The following is a 20,938-nucleotide window of genomic DNA, read 5'->3' on the forward strand; positions in this document are numbered from 1 at the left end:
ATACCAAATGCAAAGTTTTATGCTTAAAATAGAATCTTACAAACCACACTATATTGTACAGTCTTTGTATGCTGCCTGATTGTGAGAGCGCAGCAGTGCTAAAGGGACACTGTCCCTGGGACTTACCAGAATCCCTTTCTGTGGTTTCTGCATAATTCCCGCAGTTCTCCAAAGCATACTTTCACCCTTAGGTTTCTTTTGTCAGTGAGTTTCCTACCTTTTTCCTTCTTTACCACTGAGTTTCCTATCCTTTTTGTTCTTTACTTTTGTTAATTTATACTTTTGAGTGAAAAGGTTTTTAGGGGAGCCAGACTTGACTTTTACTAAAACCACAACTTTTAAAATTTTGTTTTATTTGGCCAAATACAGAAAAATTATATGTACGTTTATGACATACTACATTTGAAGAATTTACCTCTTTTGGAAATCTTTTACAAGTCAAAACTTCCCAAGGGCTGTATTTTGTATTTGAGAGATTTTGGTTTTTAATTTTTTTTTAAGTTTACTTATTTTGAGACATAGAGAATGTAAAGTGGGAAGGGACAGAGAAAGAGGGAGATCACAGATCTATCGATCTTAACAAAAAATATTCAAGCAGTCTTCTTATTTTATGTGTTGAGAGAGCCAGCCCGAGTGGGGGAGGGGCAGAGGAAGAGGGATAGAGAGAATCTTTTATTTATTTATTTATTTTTGAAAATTTTTAGCTTTATTTGTTTTCCCATCCAGGAAATAGTTTAAGATAGGTGCTTTGTGCTAATGTTGAAACATTCCTAGAAAGTAATTGTGTTCCCTTGACTCTGAAGTCTAGAGCATGTTTGGAGAGGATTCAAGAGTTGGAGGACTTGCTTGCTAAAGAAAGAGACAACTCTAGACGCATGCTGTCTGACAAAGAGCGAGAGATGGCGGAAATAAGGGATCAGATGCAGCAACAGCTCAATGATTATGAACAACTTCTTGATGTAAAGTTAGCCCTGGACATGGAAATCAGTGCTTACAGGAAGCTCTTAGAGGGTGAAGAGGAAAGGTAAGTAACTTCGGTGTCACTCTGCCCCATACTTTTTGTCCTTCCCTTTTTTATTTGAGAGTAGTAAATAGGATTGAGCTTTTGCAAAAATTTTATTTTAACATTTAAGGCAACCTTAAATATCTTCTCTGTCATATTTTAACACTGGAGTATAGATATAAGTAGAAATGGATCATCTCTCTCGCTCAACAACAAAAATATTCAAGCAGTCTTTTTTATTGTATTGTATTCTATCGTATTCTATTTTATTTTATTGTTTGAGAAACCTAGCACGAGTGGGGGAGAGGCCAGAGGAAGGGGAATAGATTTTTTGTTTTTGGAATTTTTTTTAGTTTTATTGAGATATAATTGACAAATAGAATTGCAATATATTGAAAGTGTACAACATGATGATTTGGTATATGTATACATTGTGAAAAGATTCCCACCCCAGAGTTAATTAATATGTCAGTTAGGGAGAGAGAATCTTAAGCAGGCTCCATGCCCAGTGTGGAGCTTGACAGGTGGCTGGATCTCGTGACTGTGAGATCATGACCTGAACTGAAATCAGGAGTTGGATACGCTAACCAACTGAGCCACCCAGATGTCCCTGTTACTATTATTTTAAATGCTGGACTGTGTCAAGATGCAGAGTCTTTTTCTTGAGATTTTAAATATTATGTTGTAAAATACTACATTTGCTGAAAGAGACCTTTATGCTTATTTTTCAAATATGGTTAGTGTATAAATCCTTTGATACCTGTTCTCAGAAAAAAGTTTCAAAGCATAAGTTTGATTTAGAATGAAAATCCAGGGCGCCTGGGTGGCTCAGTCGGTTAAACATCCGACTTCAGGCCAGGTCATGGTCTCACAGATTGTGACTTCTGGCCCCGCGTCGGGCTCTGCGCTGACAGCTCAGAGCCTGGAGCCTGCTTTGGATTCTGTGTGTCCATCTTTCTCTGCCCATCTCCTGCTCATGCTTTGTCTCTCAAAAATAAATAAATGTTAAAAAAAAAATTTGGAATGAGAAGCCATTTAGTTTCAGTGTTACATACATTGTAGTAGGTGGGTTGGTTCCTCTCCCCATGTTTTCCAGACTTCCTGCATAACAATTACATTCTGTTCCTAGGGAAAAACATTCCGATATTATTTTTTAAAGAACATTATGGTGGGCACTCTAACACAAAGACTTTTGTCTTAGTTAAGATGTGTATCAGCCTTGTTCAGCAGATCTTCAGTGATGTTTTGCTTTAGAAATGCATGTGTAGGATATTAATACCGTTTTTACTAAAGTTGGAAGTGCATAATTGTCTCATAAATGGATTATTTTTCCCCTGTAGATTGAAGCTCTCTCCAAGCCCTTCTTCTCGTGTGACAGTGTCCCGAGCATCCTCAAGTAGGAGCGTGCGCACGACCAGAGGGAAGCGGAAGAGAGTCGACGTAGAAGAGTCTGAGGCGAGCAGTAGCGTCAGCATCTCTCATTCCGCCTCGGCCACTGGCAATGTCTGCATTGAAGAGATCGATGTTGATGGGAAATTTATCCGCTTGAAGAACACTTCTGAACAGGTGAAAAACAGATTCCCCCTTTTTTTCTAGGAAGGCTTTGCTGATTGGTAGACTGTTTTGCATTGCTAATAATTCCTCAGCCTTTATTTGGATTCAGTAGTCTTCACAGAATAAGAGTTGCCCTCCTCTATTTTTTACTTAAATTCACGGAGTAAAATACATATTGAAATAGGAGGAGGAAGAGGAGAGGGTACACTTAGTAATTTAAAGATGTCCTTCCTTAGCCTTTCTGTACAGAGCCACAGCTTTTTCTCACACTTGGCCATTCTCTCACAGTGGCCTTCCTAAGGATGAGTTGTTGTTACACCCTTCCCTAGCCAGATTGGTGGAAAAGTTGGAGTGGGAGTGTGAAAATGGGAGATATTTTTTCACAGCCGTTAACATCAGAAAAGGAAGGAAATGTGAGGCTAGAGTCACATATATGCAGGGAGTATTTTGCTCTTTAAATGAATAAATGAATAAAAACTCATTTAATTTATATGAAGAATTGAATGGAGCCCTATCTTGAAATTATTTGTTTAAAAGTTAAACAAAATATTCATAGCAGGGAATTGTGAGGTTTTGAGCTGGGTTTTTTGAGAGCTCAGAAGTGAAGTTCCTTCCTGGCTAGGCATCATGGAGCTGGAGGCCATGAAGGGGTGTGTGCGATGATGCTGGATGACAGGCCTGGGGGTTCCATGGGGGGTGCAGTGGGATGAATGTCACTTCCTGAAGCATTGTTCAGGATTTGTCAAATGTTGTTTGTGAAAACCACTCCTTTTCTCACCAAGAGCTATTGAAGCTGCCGTGTGTGTGTGTGTGTGTGTGTGTGTGTGTGTGTGTATGAATACATAATTTGGATGGGCAAAGGAAAGCTAGTAGTTCACATACTAAAAGAGAACAGGCTCTATGCCCTCTTAGTCACGACTTCAAAACCTGAAGAAAAAGAGTAGCTTCTGCTGCTCCATTATTGTAGTTTGGCTGTTTTTCAAAAGGCCTAATAGCCCTGTGTTGAGTTATTCTACAGCTGGCTTTCAGCCTGGTTTATTCCTGGCTTTGAGTTAGAGATGGATATAGATCAGTCCAGCTAATTGCTTTAAATACCCTGTACCTTTTCTCGGGTGTCAGGCAGCCCTGGGTAGCTTGGGGGCCCGCGGTGATAGACCTCACTTGGGACTGGCTCATTGCATCACTGACCCTTTTTCAGCCCCTCATGCTTTGAGGTAAGGGAGTTACATGTGGGCAGAAGTGGTATAGGTGCAAAAGATAAAGGACACATTTTCTTCCATCTGTTTTTAAGTTTATGTGTCTGTATTTTTTTAAAGCTTAAATTAATCAAATGTTAGATGTTTATAATCGTGATTAGGACCGCTAGATTGTGTTGTAAATTTCAAAAACCCACCTGATCTAGCAGTGACTATGAACCATTTAGTTTGGTTCACATTCCTTTTATTCCAGTTTTGTCTTCTTTAAAATAAAGTACCTTAATATTAAAACTGTAGCACTATTGAAGTTACTGCTCTGCTAAATGACAAAACCATGTTTTCTTTTTGTAGTAGGAAAATAGATTCCTAGGAAGACTCCCATAGAGCCTTCTTAGTTTAACTGCCTGTGTAAGTTCATTTATATGGTTATCTATCGCTTTCTGTATATTTCATGTGACCTTGTTTTACTCTTTTTGTGAATAGGATCAGCCAATGGGAGGCTGGGAAATGATCAGAAAAATTGGAGACACATCAGTCAGTTATAAATATACCTCAAGATATGTGCTGAAGGCAGGCCAGACTGTTACAGTAAGTGAATTTAATCCTCATTTAATTTAACTTCAGTGTCTTAACTAACAGTTAAAGTAATTCAAGAAAATTTTTGGCTTCAAGGGAAGCATTTTAGAAGTGGGCATTAAAACATCTTTGACATTATTAGGGAATTACAAGTACTATTAAAGATTTTTAAAATCCTATTTTATTGAGAGTGGTAATTGACTATTAAAAGTGAAAGTATTGACCTGTGAATAATCTTTATTTTGTCTACTCCAGTAGATATAAAATAGCTGTCTCTTGACATTATTGTAGCCAGTCTGATTCAGGAGATACTGCTTAGCATAAAGAACTATTAGGATAATCTTTTAATGCTAAGGTATGCCTTAAAATGACAGTTGTCTGCCTTGGGTGACTGACCTTCAGCATCATTTGGGTAGTGCTTTGGTGTCCAGGACCCACCTCACCCTTAGTCACCATCTCTGGTGTTGGATTAGGGACCTGTGGTTTGAACAATAGTCATTAAGTGATAGATCCTAGAAAGAATCACTTTTTTTTTGAAGTTTATTTACTTAGAGAGAGGGAGAGAAAAAGAGCGTGTACGCATGTGAGTGGCAGAGGGAGGGAGACAGAGAATCCCAAACAGGCTCTGCGCTGTCAGCACGGAGCCCGACATGGGTTCGAGCTCGCAAACTATGAGGTTGTGACCTGAGCTGAAACCAAGAGTCAGACGCTTAACTGACTGAGCCACCTAGGTGCCCCCAGAATCCCTTTTTTAAACATAATTTAGTGAGGGTAACGTGGTTTTTACATACATAGTGTTTACATTTCTAGATTTGCAGAGAGATGGGCTTTTTGTGTCACTCTGTATTTTGAGTTCTAAGTGGTTCACTGACCGTTGGCTGTGCTCTGAAACATCACATCTTTAATAGTTACTAAATGTCATTAGCATACTTCCTATAGAAGTAGCATCATTGAGCAAACACAAAATTTCTTTATTTTTCTTAGTAGATTTTGTAAATTGTTAACTTTGATAAAGATGTGAAAATGGTTCATATTTTCGTTCTTGAAGGATATAGAAGTAACTTTTATCAATTTCTTTTAAAAATACTAAACACATATTTTTAAATTTTTGATTGGTACACATTTAGTGTTTAAGATCAGAGGCTCGAACTAGTTAGGACTTTTCTTTTAAAAAAGTATCCTAGAGCTTGATACCACATTGGGAAAATATGAGATGCTAATTTTGTAATAATGGGTAAAAAATGGAAACAAATATTCTAACCACACTATCTTTTCTTCTCATTAGTCATTACTATAATGAGAGAAAATTGTTCAGTCCTCTTCCATGTCTTTTGGAGGTTACATAATGTGGTGGAGAGAATCTGACATTTTAATTCAGAAGATTTCAGAATTGAGTGTGCTCTCTGTCTCTGTAAAGTAATGTGAAACCATTATGCCAATCATAGGCTTTTTCCATTAGATATAGTTCCTCAGGGACCAAATAGATAAATATACTATAGGTCTAGTGGAGCTCAATTATCATATAAAATAATGTGATTTTTTTTTTTTTTTTTTTTTTTTTTTTAAGTAGCTAGCCTTAAATACGATAAGAAGCTCTTTGGAACATGGTAGTGATAAGTAATCTTCCTGTAAAATTGTACTAGACAATAGCGAAGATTAATTTAAAGCTCTAGAACACAAAAAAAGAAGTACTTAATTTAAAATTTTCTTGTAGCCACATTAAAGTAAAAAAGATGTGAAATTAACTTCACTGTTATATTTTATTTAATCCACTATATCCAGAATACTATTCTTTCAACATGTGATCAATATAAAAAATTATTAAGTCAGATATTTTACCTTTTTTTTTTTAGAATTTATTTTTTTATTTTTTATTGTTTTTTAACGTTTATTTATTTTTGAGACAGAGAGAGACAGAGCATGAACAGGGGAGGGGCAGAGAGAGAGGGAGACACAGAATCTGAAATAGGCTCCAGGCTCTGAGCTGTCAGCACAGAGGTCCGACGCAGGGCTCGAACTCACGGACCGCGAGATCATCACCTGAGCTGAAGTCGGACGCTCAACTGACTGAGCCACCCAGGCGCCCCTACCTTTTTTTTTTTTTTAAACTATGTGTTCAAACTTAGAGCTGTCCTCACAATACATCTCCATTTTGACCAGCCACATTTCAAATGCTCACAAGCCACATATGGCTAGCACATGGAACAGGATGACTCTGGGATGTTTAATTTTTTTTTTTTTTTAACTTTTATTTATTATTGAGAGACAGAGACAGAACATAAGCATGGGGGGGACAGAGAACGGGAGAGACACAGAATCTGAAGCAGGATCCAGGTTCTGAGCTGTCAGCACAGAGCCCGACACGGGGCTCGAACTCACAAGCCATGAGATCATGGCCTGAGCTGAAGTCAGACACCTGACTGACTGAGCCACCCAGGCACCCCAGACTCTGGGACATTTTAGATTTAGATTAAATTACCCAGTAAGGTTACTGACATTTTGTGATTATTAACAACACTAAACCAACTATATGATTCCATATGGACTAGTGAAAATGTCTTGCTTGAAACGGGAAAACATTAACATTCCACAAACCTGACAGCCCAGTTCCAGTTCATTTTTTGTTTTACCCCAGTAAATGCTCCTTGTCCGTTTCCAGCTATAATGCTGACGAAAGATCTTGAAGCTTCAGGTGAGCATCTACAGAGGATGGGCTCCCTCCTAGTTAGTAATTCATAGATTTTCCTCCCCATTTAAAAAGATGTCTGCCTGTATGATCTCCAGTCTTCATTTTGCCATCATGTAGCCATTTATATTGTAAAATAATTTATGGGGTGTAAGACTTTCCTTTCTATTTTCATACACTCTTTCAGAAGCATCAGGATTGGTGGTGGTGTCCCTACAGATGGAGGTTGTGGAGCTGGAATGATTTGTCCTTGGCTCAGAGCCAGAGTTTCTGACTCACATTTTCTCCACTCTACCAATACTCTTTTGCCTATAAAATACATTAAAAATATGGCAGAATTTCCATGCTTATTAGGAGGGAAATGTAATTTTTTTGGTTTTGCCTATTTCAGTAGCATTCCTGTTTATCAGTGAGTAATGGGTGATTTGTTCCTTTCCTGTTTTCTTTTCGGAGTTGAGTATCAGACACTCCTGACGTATTGTGACAGAGCCCCTAGTTGGAGACCTACTAGTTTATATTAGAATATTCTAGGTGGGCTGTGTGCTGCAGAAGTTTTGAGAGAAGTTAGCGGTATCTCTTCACTTCCTGCTCTAGGCAGCTGGAGGCTACTATTGGAGCTGGTCAGAGGGCTCCACCCCGGAAGAATGGCCCATAAAACCCATAGAGTAACAGTAGCGACAGTGAGAGCTGAGCCTTGCCGAGTGAGCCAGCCCCTCTGTGCGGGTAGAGTAATCTCATGTGTTCCAGGTTTCGCTTCTGTCGTTTCATGCCTAATGAGAGTAAGGTGACTTGCACACATTCAGCTGACATGTTGAGAGGTAGGAGGTGAATATGGACAACGTCCCCTCAGATCCCTGTGCATCACCATTCACATTTATCGGTTGGGGAAGCCGAGGCCTAGAAAGGTTCTCCTGGATGCACAGCTAGTCATACAGCAGGTCTCTGAACCTGGGACTCAGTTCTGAGAGTTAGAATCCGTTCTTTTATAAAGTATCCAAGTCTCTTGGTTACTTTGCTGTCGTTGGGATGTGGGAGAGCTGGGATCTGGATCGACTGATGTCCTTTCTCTTTTCTAGATTTGGGCTGCAAATGCTGGTGTCACAGCCAGTCCTCCCACTGACCTCATCTGGAAGAACCAGAACTCTTGGGGCACTGGTGAAGATGTGAAGGTGATATTGAAAAATTCTCAGGGAGAGGTAAGGCCATTTTGTCAGCACTACCACAGTGTATGTTCCCCTTGAAAGTTCATTGTGCAAGACGATTTCTCTTCAGAAATCACATTGAAATGGGAAGTAGTTGATTGCTTACACCAGACCAAGGCCGCTCAGTAAATCCAAGTGAAGCTGACTTCAGATTTTAGGAGTGAAGTAGGAATGTATTGTGGACACTGAACATACAGGACAGTAGTTCTGTCTCCACTGCCATTGGCTTTGTGACTTTCGGCAAGTTCCTTTACTTTAGTCTTCTCATTTTACAGTGGAGATGATAAAGACAAGTAATATAATTGTGATGGTATTAATGGGAGGAATACAATATAAATGAGATAATCGTTGGGAAATGCTTGCAACAGCATCTGGCCTCTGGTGACTGCTTATGTTTTCACCTTGTTGCTCGCTCAGAGTGTTTGTGAAACTGTGAGTTTGAAGACCGTGGAGTGTACATCTGCTTGATATTTCTATTTTTAACATGTCTGTCCTAGATTCTTATCAAAGAACCTTACCTACCCGTGCTGTCAGGTAAAGACACCCCTACCATATGTGCACGTGCACGCCCACCCAAGAAGTGGGAGTCTGCGGAGGAAGGAGCGGTTGCAGGCCAACTCGCAGCAGCCCCTTAGGGCTTCCTTCTCCGCCGCTGTAATGCCGAGTGCAGACCTCTCACCTGTACGGGGCTTGTCCGGTTGGCCTGTCTCATTACAGTAATCAGCACAGCACATTGAGGGTGAGGACCTATGGTGAATTTTCTTGGCACATATTTCAGTAAGAATTTACTGGATAAAAAAATTTTAATTAAACGTGGGCCTTCCCTTGAGTTCAGAGAAATAAAGTAACACGTTTGTGATGTGGGTGTGGGGTGTTTGCATCAGGAGCCTCGTGCCGTGCCACCTTCCTGTCTGTCTCTCACTGCACACGTGCGCTGGTGTTGGGACCGCTCTTCACATGAATTCACGGTCTGCTGGATGAAGAGTGCCCTTGATCTCAGACTGAGAGTGGTTCTGATTCACCGTAGACCTCAGTACGGTCGTGTGAGATTTCAGGGCACGCGTGAAGAATTCCCCTCCAGGTCCTTGGCTAGCCTTTCCGGTGGGGGCGTAGTTGACACTTGCTGTTGCTCACTCCGTCTTCAAGGTGTTGGATCTTCTCCGCAGGAGAAAGAAGAGGCTTCTTGCCGTCAGCACTTTGGAAACTTTCCCAGGGTCGCTGGGGCCGCCACCCAAGTGCTGCATTCCCCCGACACCTGACGTGGGCAGCACATGTGACACTCTCACAGTGTTGCCGAAAGTGGCGATTTGCTCAGGTTGAAAAGCACCGTTAGAAGGGGCCCTGGCAGATGAGATGGGCTTTTGTGAACCATGGAAATCCAGTCATCACCTGTGTACCATTCTTTTCTCTGTGAAAGCCTATCTAGTTAGAGGTGGTCTTATGGGAAGGTATTTGGAATGTAGCAGTTTAAAGCCCACAAGATAGAGTGACATGTGAACAAAGCAGATCCCGTGACTGGGGTCAGGCTTGAAGGTGGTATTACAGTGACGTTTCGATAAAGCTGACTGAAGCTTTGGTTTCTCTGCAGAACTTAAACCATTGAATATTAGATTATTTGCTTGGTCGGTTTTGTTCTTTTAACAAACTTCTGTCTTCTGCTTGCTAGGCTCTATTTAAAGTGACTTTTGTCAAATGAGGAAAATAGGATGAATACAGTTTCTATTTTTGCGGTTGCCAGCCAAGTAAATTTGGTATTTATTCGTTAATTCTGAAACCGTGTTTATTAGTAAATTCCAGACCATATTTGCAACAATCCATAATCACTACCATAAAGACCATTTTTCTGTAAGTTTGTAGGTAATTGGCATAAGTCAGTTTATTTTTTTACATATATTTTCTTCTTGCCTGAGGCATTGGAAATGTCAGAAAACCCACTTAAACCAACCCTCCTGGGAATATCTGGGCTCACCCACCCAGAAATCCAGCAGTAGTGGACTTGATCCAGGAGTTCACACACTGTCACCAAGGATCTTCTTTGTCTGTTTGCTGAGCGTCTCTGTGGTTGATGTGGGATGGGTGCTGGAGTTCCTGGAAGTGCATCATTCCAGGTTGGCTTTTTGTGGGAAGGAGCCTCTTTCCCTGTGACATTCCCATCCTGGGCTTTACTCTCCTCGTACCAGCATGGCTCACAGGCTCCCTTCTAACCCGGTTCCTGGAGTCAGGAGGACAGAGCTTGAGTATTCTCTCTCTAGCAGCTTGATCCCCTCTGCTCCTTGTGACTCATTTGTCCCATCTTCACGGGAGAGATGGGTACCCAGGTGAAATTGGGGACTGTCACTGAGAAATGAGGGAGGAGGTGCTAGATGATTAAAAACACCAAGTGTTGACATGCTAAAATGTTCTTCTGTGAGGGAAATAAGAAATAAAAAAGTCTCTACCTTCTGGAATATAGTCATAACTGAAGCTTTTATATATGTGAATGATTGCTTGTCTGTACAGAGATACCATAGTTTAATAGCTCCTCCATCGAAAAACAGCCCTGTAACATTTGCTGATTTCTGTGCTGTGGATATCCCATACTGTCACCGTGGTGTTTCCAGGATATCCGCATGTCATGACTGAGCACAGTTGGCAGAGGTGAGCGCATCAGCTGGTACTGGCTGGCTTCAGTGCATGCCTGAATAGTGTACCTTTGTGTGTGCAAGGCTTAACAGGGACAGACTCCTAATACATTTTACAGAGAGGCCATTTATATGTGTCTTTCAGGGCACTTGATAGGGTTGGATGAGAGGAACTTTTTGGATAAAGACACTTATTAGCGCCTTGACTAATAATTTCCTGGGCCCAAACCTTCCAACGATTTTTGGTTCTAAATGTGTTTTATGATTTTTCTATCAATTTTTAGACATTATTTAGTACACTGATTTTCTATACAGGCCTTCTGCATTGGATTATTTGGTTTTTAAATGTCATCACATGAAAGGTGCTTAACAGCAGGCTTATATTAAAAATAACTAAAGGGGCACCTGGGTGTCTCAGTTGGTTAAGCGTCCAACTTCAGCTCAGGTCATGATCTCACAGTTTGTGGGGTCGAGCCCTGTGTCAGTGACAGCTCAGAGCCTTGGAGCCTGCTTTGGATTCTGTGTCTCCCTCTCTCTGTCCCTCCCCTGCTCATGCTCTGTCTCTCTCTCAAAAATAAATAATAAAACATTAAAAAAAAAAAAGTAGTTAATGTGAGGGGCACCTGGGTGGCTCAGTTAGTTAAGTGTCCAGCTCTTGATTTCCGCTCAGGTCATGATCTCATGGGTTCGTGAGATTGAGCCCCGCATTGAGCTCTGTGCCGAGAGTGCAGAGCCTGGTTAGGATTCTGTCTCTCCCTCTCTCTCGGCCCCTCTCCCACATGTGCTCATGCCCATCCTCTCTCATTCGCTCCCTAAAAATAAACATTTTTAAAAAGTAGTTCAGGGGCGCCTGGGTGGCTCAGTCGGTTAAGCGTCCAACTTCGGCTCATGTCATGATCTCACAGTTCGTGGGTTCGAGCCCTGCATCAGGCTCTGTGCTGACAGCTCGGAGCCTGGAGCCTGTTTCATATTCTGTGTCTCCCTCTCTCTCTCTGACCCACCCCTGTTCATGCTCTGTCTCTCTCTGTCTCAAAAATCAGTAAATGGTAAAAAAAAATTTTTTTTAAATAAAAAAAATAAAAATAAAAAGTAGTTCAGGTGAATTAACTTATAATTAACTTAGTTGGGCAAGTTCCTGCTTACAGAGTTTCACATTTGAGGAAAATAACGTCACATGCTTTAAGAATGTTTGCAAGATGAGGTGTATATGTTTGTCACGTGCTGCCTGAGCTGGAATGTGAGAATTCTGTAGCAGGGTTTCTTTGACTTTTCTTGCCTCGTTTTAGGATGAATTGTGGAAGGCTGGGTACTCTGAGCACTTTTTGAGAATTCTTCTTCTATTTTGTATGCCGCCATCCCCCAATTGATATCTGACTTCAAAGAATTATAATTGATGTAAGGCTCACATGCTTTTTTGTTAGTGCTGATTTGGTCAGAGCACGCTGATGTTTGTGAAGTGGCTGTTCGTGTACCTGAGCACTGACTGACCTCACAGAGTTGAAGTTTCCAGCTGAGACTCTCACTCTCCGTCTTCCATGGCCGTGTAACGTAATCAAAATTCCCCACAAAACACTAGTGTACTACCTTGCTTCATTTATGAGATATATCCCTGGACATAAATTTAAAGTTGAACTCTGATTTGTAAGACAACCTTCTTTGGTTTTCTTTCTCTGCTATTTTAAACGAGCTGGTTGTGTGTTAAATTCCAGATAAGCTTTTACTGACGGAATTTTAGCATCTTTGTCTGTGGAGTTATCCTTCTTGAGTGACCTCAGGACTTGGTACAGAATAAAATGAGATGCTCTGCAGCAGGCTGTAGGACACTCATTTACTTGCTGCCAGATCGTCAGGTCAGCCTCTTGCTTACACACAAATACTGCTGTGCTGTGCAAGTCAGCGTTCTCCACAGGAGAGGCATCTGTACTTGTGCCTTTCAGGAGAAAATGGAAACGGTGAATGATGAAACTATTTTCTGTGCAGAACACATTGGAGCTTCACTGGTGTGTTATTAGTAAATGGCGCTCATCTGTCTTGGTGCCATTTCCTGAGAGGAAAGTTGTTGAAGGTGGACTGTTGCCACCATGTTGCCTGCGATCACAGCATTTGGCCTTCAGCTTCATTTAATTCAGAGTTTCTTCAGTGCCTTCTTTTTGCGAGGAGCCAGGACCTTGAAGCTGCATTCATGTTGAGTGTTACAAAGAGTCTCGTGTGCCAGATTGTTCACAGAGTTCTTAGTAAGCGAATGGGATCAGAAGCATTGGAATCTTTGCAGCCGGTATTTCAAATTGGATACCGGTAGCTCCTCTGTGGGGAATATTGAAAATCTAACAACTGCTACTAGTCGTGTAAAATATCCTGTTCACTAGCTAAAGCTATTGATGAAGCACTTTCTTCTTTTTTAGAAAATAATCCCTGATGCAGGAAAGGTGCTGTTTCTAAAAGTTAAGCAAAGATAAGTTCCCTCTCCCCAACTGCCTTTGCGATAGTTATGACGTTGACTTAAAAGTCACTCTTGTTTTCAGGAGGTTGCTCAAAGAAGTACAGTCTTTAAAACAACCATACCTGAAGAAGAGGAGGAGGAGGAAGCGGCACCTGAAGTGGTTGTTGAGGAAGAGATTTTCCACCAGCAGGTATCACTTTAATATATTTCTTTAAAATTTTATTGAAAGAATTACACAGAAACCAAAATCAGCAGTGAATTTGGTCTTTTTCCCTATTACTTGAACCAGATGAGTGATTTGCCACCTGGGGTTTGTTTTTCCCGAGGGGACATTCAAGATAGTACATTAGAGAGTGTTAGAGGAAAATGATGGCACTTCTTTAAAACAATTTTTTTCTCCTTATATCCAATTTCAGTTTTTATCATGTTTCATAATGTACATAATATGCAGGACATGTTGTGTATCACTTATAAATAAGTATATATGGGTTGGAATGCATGCTCAAAATTATTTACTGGAGAGTTCTGTGATAGAGGTTTATTTTAGATCACTAATTAGAGTATCTGCATATAAACTTAAAAAAGCCAGAGTAATATTCTACTGCAGTGGGAAACAAAAATTCTTGCTATATTAAATTCCAAGGGGCGCCTGGATGGCTCAGTCGGTTAAACCATATTAAATTCCAAATCATCTAATTATAAGATAGATTTTAGCTGATGCTTGGGCTTTTGAGAGCCCTTGAAATAAACTCCAAATTTGATTTTAATTAATTAAATTGGAATTATTAATAAGTAATAAGCCTTCAGTTTATAGTCTCAAGCTGTTTGAGTCAGGTGATTAATCAAAATTCCTACCCTTATCCTTATAAGACTTTGTTTCTATGTTTCCAGCTTTATAAGTCGGTTCATTTTGCTTCATTGGCCCTAGTCCTACTCCGAATAAACATTCTCTTAGGTGGTTAACCCCCAGGGTTGAGAACCACTTGATGGGGGTTGTGTGAGGTAGAATGAACTTTGGGATACTTCCTAATACATTCTGGAGGACTGTTCAAGAACAGCTACTTTAGCCTTAACTTTCACAAGAAACCAGGACAAGATCCATTTCCTGCCCCCAGTGGGAAGCATTATAATGAGTGGAAGTAAAATAACAATGTAAGAGATCTCTCAAGGTGGCAGAGAAGTGGCTCAGAGTATGATTTGTAGCAGGTCAGATGCTGGAGAAGACTGTCTAGGCCACCAGAATTGTTGAGAAGATCCCTGGGAAGTATGCTTGTCCAGTAATTTGAAAGTTGGGCAGTTATTTGGGTATCAGAAGACCCCCAGTGGTGTTTGCATTACCTGTTGGCTGCATTTACACTCCAAAACATAAGTGACTTAGAACAAGTGTTTCTTACTTGTCTTGATTCTGTGGTTTGACTGGGCTCAGCTGGGCAAGTCTTTTGCTCCATGTGATGGAGAGAAAGTTAATGACACAGTTGTATTCAGCTGGGATCTTGGCTGGGGCTGGAATGTTCTCCTTGTTTCTCTCCATGTTGCTTTATCTTTTTTTTTTTTTTTAAGTTTATTTATTTATTTTGGGAGAGACTGAGATAGTGTGAGTTGGGGAGGGGCAGAGAGAGCGGGAGACAGAATCCCAAGCAGACTCCACATTGTCAGCACAGAGCCTGATGCGGGGCTTAAACCCACGAAACCGTGAGATCATGCATGACCTGAGCTGAAACCAAGAGTCGGACACTTACCAAACTGAGCCACCCAGGCGCCCCCACGTTGTTTTATCTTTTGGTAGTTTAGCTGAAATCTTGTTTATAACATGGCAGCTGGCTTCCATAAGGGGGAGAAAGAGAGCACCAGATCTCTTAAAGGCTAGGCCCATATTCTCTTAGACAAAGTGAGTCTGTAGGCCATATTCAGCCGTAGGCAAGGGCAAATAGTCCTCAGCTCTGATGGGGAGGAGTGAGGCAGAGAACCTGCGGTGATCTTCTGTTCACCACAAAGGACGTGTCAGGATGTCAGTGTTAGGTGTATCTGTCCAGTTGTATCGTAGGATACACGTCATACATAGATGAAATGGGAAGCTTTGGTGGTAAGTGTGCAGTCTGGGCTGCCTGGGCAGAGAGCTTCTGCACACGTTGGAGCCAAGGAGATGCTAATACTGATCTGCAGTTGACTCCAGAAGGGAGATTAGAGAGACACTGAGGGACTGTGAATGGAGGTTCATTAAGACCTAGTGACTGAACTTGAGAGGGGAGAGAAGGAGAAGAAGGCAGATGTGTGAGGCGTTTAGCTTTGGTGATCAGAGTAGATAATGATGTCAAGTTTTAAAAGAGGGGAGATGGAAGGGTAGATGTTTTGAATTCTCATTAGAGAATGGGTCCAGTGGCCTTTCGAATTGATAAGGTTTTTTTGGTGGCCTTCAAGAAACCAATTTCAGCCAAGTCTGGTGGTGAGTGACAGGTCCGACTGTGTGGTTTTAAGGAATTAGTGCGTGGTGAAAGACAAGAACAGAGAGAGCCATGTTGACTTCACGTCTGAGGACGATGCCGGAGCCTGTGCTTTGGGATGTGCAAGCAGAGGACCCAGCCAGCTGGGCTCCCTGATGTGGTTGTTCACAATGGAGCCTGCTGACCTCCTGTTTCCGGTTAGAAAAGAAGGTTCTTTATTGAATAGTGACTTTCAGCCTTAGCTGCATATCATTAATTACTTAGGGAGTTTTAAAATTATATATAAATAGATATACTTCCCCACTTAAATGAGAAATTCTTATCTAGAGACCCAGATCAGAATTTTTTTTTTTTGAAGCTCTTCAGGATCTGAATGTGCAGCTGGAGTTTAGTATCACTGTTGTGGAATTTGTTGGAAGAAGTTTATAAGAGGAGGTTAAAAATGAGAAAATGATAAAGTTTCATTTGAAGTTAGGTAATACGGTTTTGTCCCATCTCTGCCTTATTTTAAAGTGCTGTCCTCCATTTTCTTAGCACTGATTTTTCTTTCTGCTTTTCCTCGTCAGGGAACCCCAAGAGCATCCAATAGAAGCTGTGCAATTATGTAAACTTCTCAAGTCAACGGTCTTCCTCAACACAAAGAAATACGGTAATCCTTACCAACATGCAGTGCAGAGCCTTCTCAGAAGCACAGAATATTTTTATATTTCCTTTATGTGAATTTTTAAGCTGCGAATCTGATGGCCTTAATTTCCTTTTTTGACACTGAAAAAGTTTTGTAAAAGAAACCATATCCATACACTTTGTTGCAAGATGTGAATTATTGACACTGAACTAACTGTGTACTGTTTGGAAAGGGTTCCTCAAATTTTTTGACATTTTTTTGTACGTGTGTTTTTTTAAGTTCTTACAAGAAGGGGACGGGAGGGTAAATAAACCACTGTGTGTCTGGGTATAATTTGAAGATTGCTCCATCTAGATTAGCAATCTGCTCTTGATTACTCTCTGCTATATATAACGGTGCTGTGAGGGGGGGGCATTTTTCAATATATCAAACTTTTGTACTGAATTTTTTTGTAATAAACAATCAAGGCTACAAAAAATTTTTTTTTAATAGAAAAGAGAAATTTTGTAAGAAGGCAATATTAACCTAATCATCATGTAAGCACTCTTGGATGAAGGATTCCACAAAACTTTGTTTTATGGTTACTTCTCTTAGATTCTTAATTCATGCGGGGATAGCGGGTGGGAGGGACGGGTTTCTCTTAAAATGCATTAGCTGTGTTTTTAAAGATAGTGTAACTTGCTTTAATTTCCTATGATACATTAACAAATAAAAGCTGTTTTAATATTAATTGGTCTCTTTTAACTTTAAAAACCTGATTTGGGGGGAAGAAGAGTATTGTTTTACCTGTGCTTTTCATAAAAATAATTTGGCTTCTTGTTTAACGTAGATGTTTCTTGGGGGGTGCCTGGATGGCTCAGTCGGTTGAGCATCTGACTCTTGATATCGGCTCAGGTCATGATCCCAGGGTCGTGGGACTGAGCCTCGAATTGGGCTCCATCCTGAGCGTTCTCTCTCTTTCTCTCTCTCTCTCTCTCTCTGCCTCTCCTCCACTCGCACTTGCTCGCTCTCAAAAAAAAAAAATTAAAATAAAAAATTAAACTAGGTGTTTCTTTAAGCTTTGATAATGAGGAAACCACAAACCACTCTGAGGTCTTTACCCCTCCTCCGCCTTTCAGTACTCTGTCTTCATCAATAGCAGTAATAACAATAATAAAAGTAATAATAGGGGCACCTGGGTGGCTCAGTTGGTTAAGCTTCCGACTTCAACTCAGGTCGTGACCTCATGGTTCTTGAGTTTGAGCCCCGTGTCGGGCTCTATGCTGACCACTCAGAGCCTGCTTGGGATTCTGTGTCTCCCTCTCTGTCTCTGCCCCTCCCCACTGTGCGCTCCTGCTCTCTCGCACACGCTCTCTCGCACGCGCGCTCTCTCTCTCTCTCTCTCTGTCTCTCTCTCTCAGAAATGAATAAACATTAAAAAAAATAATAGTAGCTTATGTTTTGGGGTCAGATACCGTGCTCAGTGCTTTATATTTTTTAGCTTATTAACAATTAGACCTTTCAAAATCTCCTTTAATGGGAAAGTCAAATGGGAACAGGGACAGTGGCAGAAGACACTGAGGAAGATACTCCTTTTAAAGGGAGAAGAGGGAGAGAATACTCTTCTAGAATCTAGTTTTACCGACTTATAAAATAGAGAAAAGATATCCGTAACAGTACCTGTTAGAGGATTAAGGTATGAGCGATGTGACAGGGAGGCCATGTGCTTATGGGGTGGCTTTGTCATGTATAGTGGTAATCTATAGTCGTTCGTTAGGTAATCTAGTCGTTCATTAGGGGTTTGGGCCAGTTTTGTCTTGCGATTGCTTTCTCCAAGTGTGTTCATCTTGTGGGAAGTGGAATGCCTGCACCATCCGTCGAACGAACAGATGATAAATTTCAGAAGCCAGCCCGGAGTCAGTGTTTGGTTTTCCCTTAAAATATTCCTGCATTAAGCTGCGCAAAGACTCCCGGCTTTCACTGGAAAATAACTCACAAAGTCTCAGAATTACTGTGCTCTGCAGATTTACTGCATACGCTGGTGCCATCACAGACACAAGATAAATGCCGGGCAAGATACGGTGTCAGGTGAAGCAGATAAAATGATAACTTCTCAGCACAGATTTGTCTTCACAATGAGCGTGGCACTGCAGTGTGCAGTCAGACTCGGCTTTGACAGATTTTGCCACAAGATGGGGTTCTTGTCATCAAAATGCACTCAGGGTACTTACCTTCTGGGTAAGTCAGGTTCTAGAAATCAACCCTTTTTAGTAGGTGGGCACTAAGAATTGACGGCCGTGACACGGAAGAGTAGTAGGTACTCCGGCGACGTAGACGCACGTCTGGTGATGTAGGGGGAAAATCCGGGACCCTGTACCCACGCGGTTTGGTGCCCTGGGTGTGTTGCAAGCAGAAGCTGGTGGCGTTCACTTAGTCTGACAAAGGTGAAACCACAGGTTCTCTGAAAACGAGCTGCACGTGTATCTGTTCCCACGGAGCAGGAGAGGCAGAGGGCCCGAGCACCTGCCTCCTGTGTATGCTCTATGTCTCCACATCCACGGAGCTTTGGGATACATTTCTGGATTACTGACCTGTTTTACACCCGGCATGAGGTTTCCCTTCCGCTTTCTCTTTGGTTTTCTGGTCTCACCCCTGTGTTTGGACAGGGATTTTTTTTTTCTTTATTCTTTATTTTTTTTTTTTTTAAATTTCTCTTGTGGGTAGGTCTCCTCTCTGTTCTTCACTGAGAAAATTCTGGATGCTCCTATTTTGTTGAATATGATCTCTTTCCTGTTTGCTGTTCTTCCCTTCTGGGGTTTCTTTTAGATTTTTTACCAAACCCATTCTCTTTCATATCTTGTAGATTTCTCTGTGTTGTTGTATTCTCAGTAATTTCTTTCTGTTTATCTCTGTATTTTTTTATCCTGCTCATTGAGTTTGTAATTTCTATACTTTTCATTTCTGGAATTTGATTTTTTTTCAAATTCAGCTCTTCACTATAGTTCTTTTCTTCTTTTAAAGGGTCATTTTAGGCACACTTGTATGGTTTCTAACATATTTTCCTGAGTTCTTATGGAGAGCCTAATTTGGTTTGCCAAAATGGTTTGAGAGCCAAAAATGGTTTGCTTCCTCATGGGGTTTTTAGATTGTGAACTTCCCTTCAACAGGTGTTTATTCTGTGAGTGGTTTGTGTGCCTAACATACAGGGTAGTTTGGTGCTTTTCTGTTCCAGCTCCCCAATGATGATAGTGGATTGGACCTTTGTTGCTGTTTTCTCATCTGGTGGTAGTGAAAAAAAATCCACTTGGATGCTGGTGCATGGGTATTCTTTATTTCTCACAGGTAACTTCCACATGCTCCCCCTCGGTCTGCATCAGAGGTTTGCCATTGGGGTGCCTGGGTGGCTCAGTCAGTTGAGTGTGCGACTCTTGATTTTGGCTCAGATCACGATCCCAGGGTCATGGGATTAGGACCCTTGTCTGCTCTGCGCAGAGTGTGAAGCCTGCTTGGGATTCTTTCTCCCCACCCCTCCCCCCCCACCCCTCACCGATGCGTGCACACGTTTTCGCTCTAGCAAAAAAAAAAAAAAAAAAGTTTGCCTTTGCTCTGGGTCTTTGGGCTTGCTGTAATGGGAGGTGTGGGAGCACTTTCTGGTTCTGAACCTTTTGCAACCAGCTCCCTTTTGGGTAGGTCCTGTCCTTGCACGGAGTTGTGCCTTGTTTCCTACCCCCACCCCCCAGCCTCCATCCTGAAAGTTTCCACTTCACACTCTGAATTCTTGTTCCTTTATGGCACCTGGGCATTTTTGGTTCTCATTTTAAGCCTGGCTCTCTATTAAAACAAAGATTACAGGTTATCAATTTTATAGTGATAGAAGGAGCCCCTCCTTGTCAGTTATTTCCTCATCACACACCAATACAAGCATGTGCACATTGATTTGCCTGTGTGTATGTGTACGTATTTTACGAGAGATGCTGATTCTAAATCATGTTCCCTTTGGTTTCAGTTTCTTACCCACCATCCCTTTCATGGAATCTTAAATTACAAAGAAACTTATTTGAATGCCCTTTCTTTTCCTGGCCAAATCACATGGAGAACAGAATGACTTGGGCCCCTTGAAGCAATGTTCTGGTATTTCCACGTAGTTACCTAGGAAAGCCCAGAATTCTGAAACTGGGAACACTCCTTCCCTCCCTTGCCAGAAGAAAAAAAAGGCACAGAAGGACGTAATATTTAGTATTCTGTGTTTCTGCCATTTGTCTGTCTTACTAGGGAGACTTTCAGTACTAAACTGATGGCAGCGAGGAAAATATTTAGGCAAAACACAAGTAAAGCTCACAGGAGTTGTTTTCAAGGTGTTGTGGAGGGAGCTTCATGTGAGCACGCTGAACGGGAAGAATAGTTAATCAGTGGGGAATGGATGCAGCTTGGCTGATCTGGAGGGTCATGCAAAGAGAAGGGCAGAGGATCATCGTGGAGGCTGACCAGTCACCAGTTGGCCCTGGAGACCGGCACCGGACCTAGAGTGCGAACCCGCACCCCTTCTCTCATTTCTCTTACATATTTGCCTTCACTTTTAACAGCACAGTAAGTCCTGTCTTTTGCTGACTTTTCA

General features: G+C 41.4%; 1 protein-coding gene across 1 annotated transcript in view; it reads left to right on the plus strand.

The window, feature by feature from the left end:
• Nucleotides 1-16,984, plus strand: part of LMNB1 (lamin B1) — a 54,775-nt gene extending 37,791 nt beyond the window's left edge. The window contains exons 6-11 of the mRNA XM_027076795.2: nucleotides 804-1,024; nucleotides 2,344-2,569; nucleotides 4,237-4,341; nucleotides 8,092-8,211; nucleotides 13,361-13,468; nucleotides 16,286-16,984. Of these exons, the coding sequence (XP_026932596.1) occupies nucleotides 804-1,024; nucleotides 2,344-2,569; nucleotides 4,237-4,341; nucleotides 8,092-8,211; nucleotides 13,361-13,468; nucleotides 16,286-16,327 (822 nt within the window). The 3' untranslated portion in view covers nucleotides 16,328-16,984. The remainder of the gene's footprint in view (nucleotides 1-803; nucleotides 1,025-2,343; nucleotides 2,570-4,236; nucleotides 4,342-8,091; nucleotides 8,212-13,360; nucleotides 13,469-16,285) is intronic.
• Nucleotides 16,985-20,938: the final 3,954 nt, after the last annotated feature.

Source organism: Acinonyx jubatus, chromosome A1, assembly GCF_027475565.1.
Source record: "Acinonyx jubatus isolate Ajub_Pintada_27869175 chromosome A1, VMU_Ajub_asm_v1.0, whole genome shotgun sequence".
NCBI classification, from domain to species: domain Eukaryota; kingdom Metazoa; phylum Chordata; class Mammalia; order Carnivora; family Felidae; genus Acinonyx; species Acinonyx jubatus.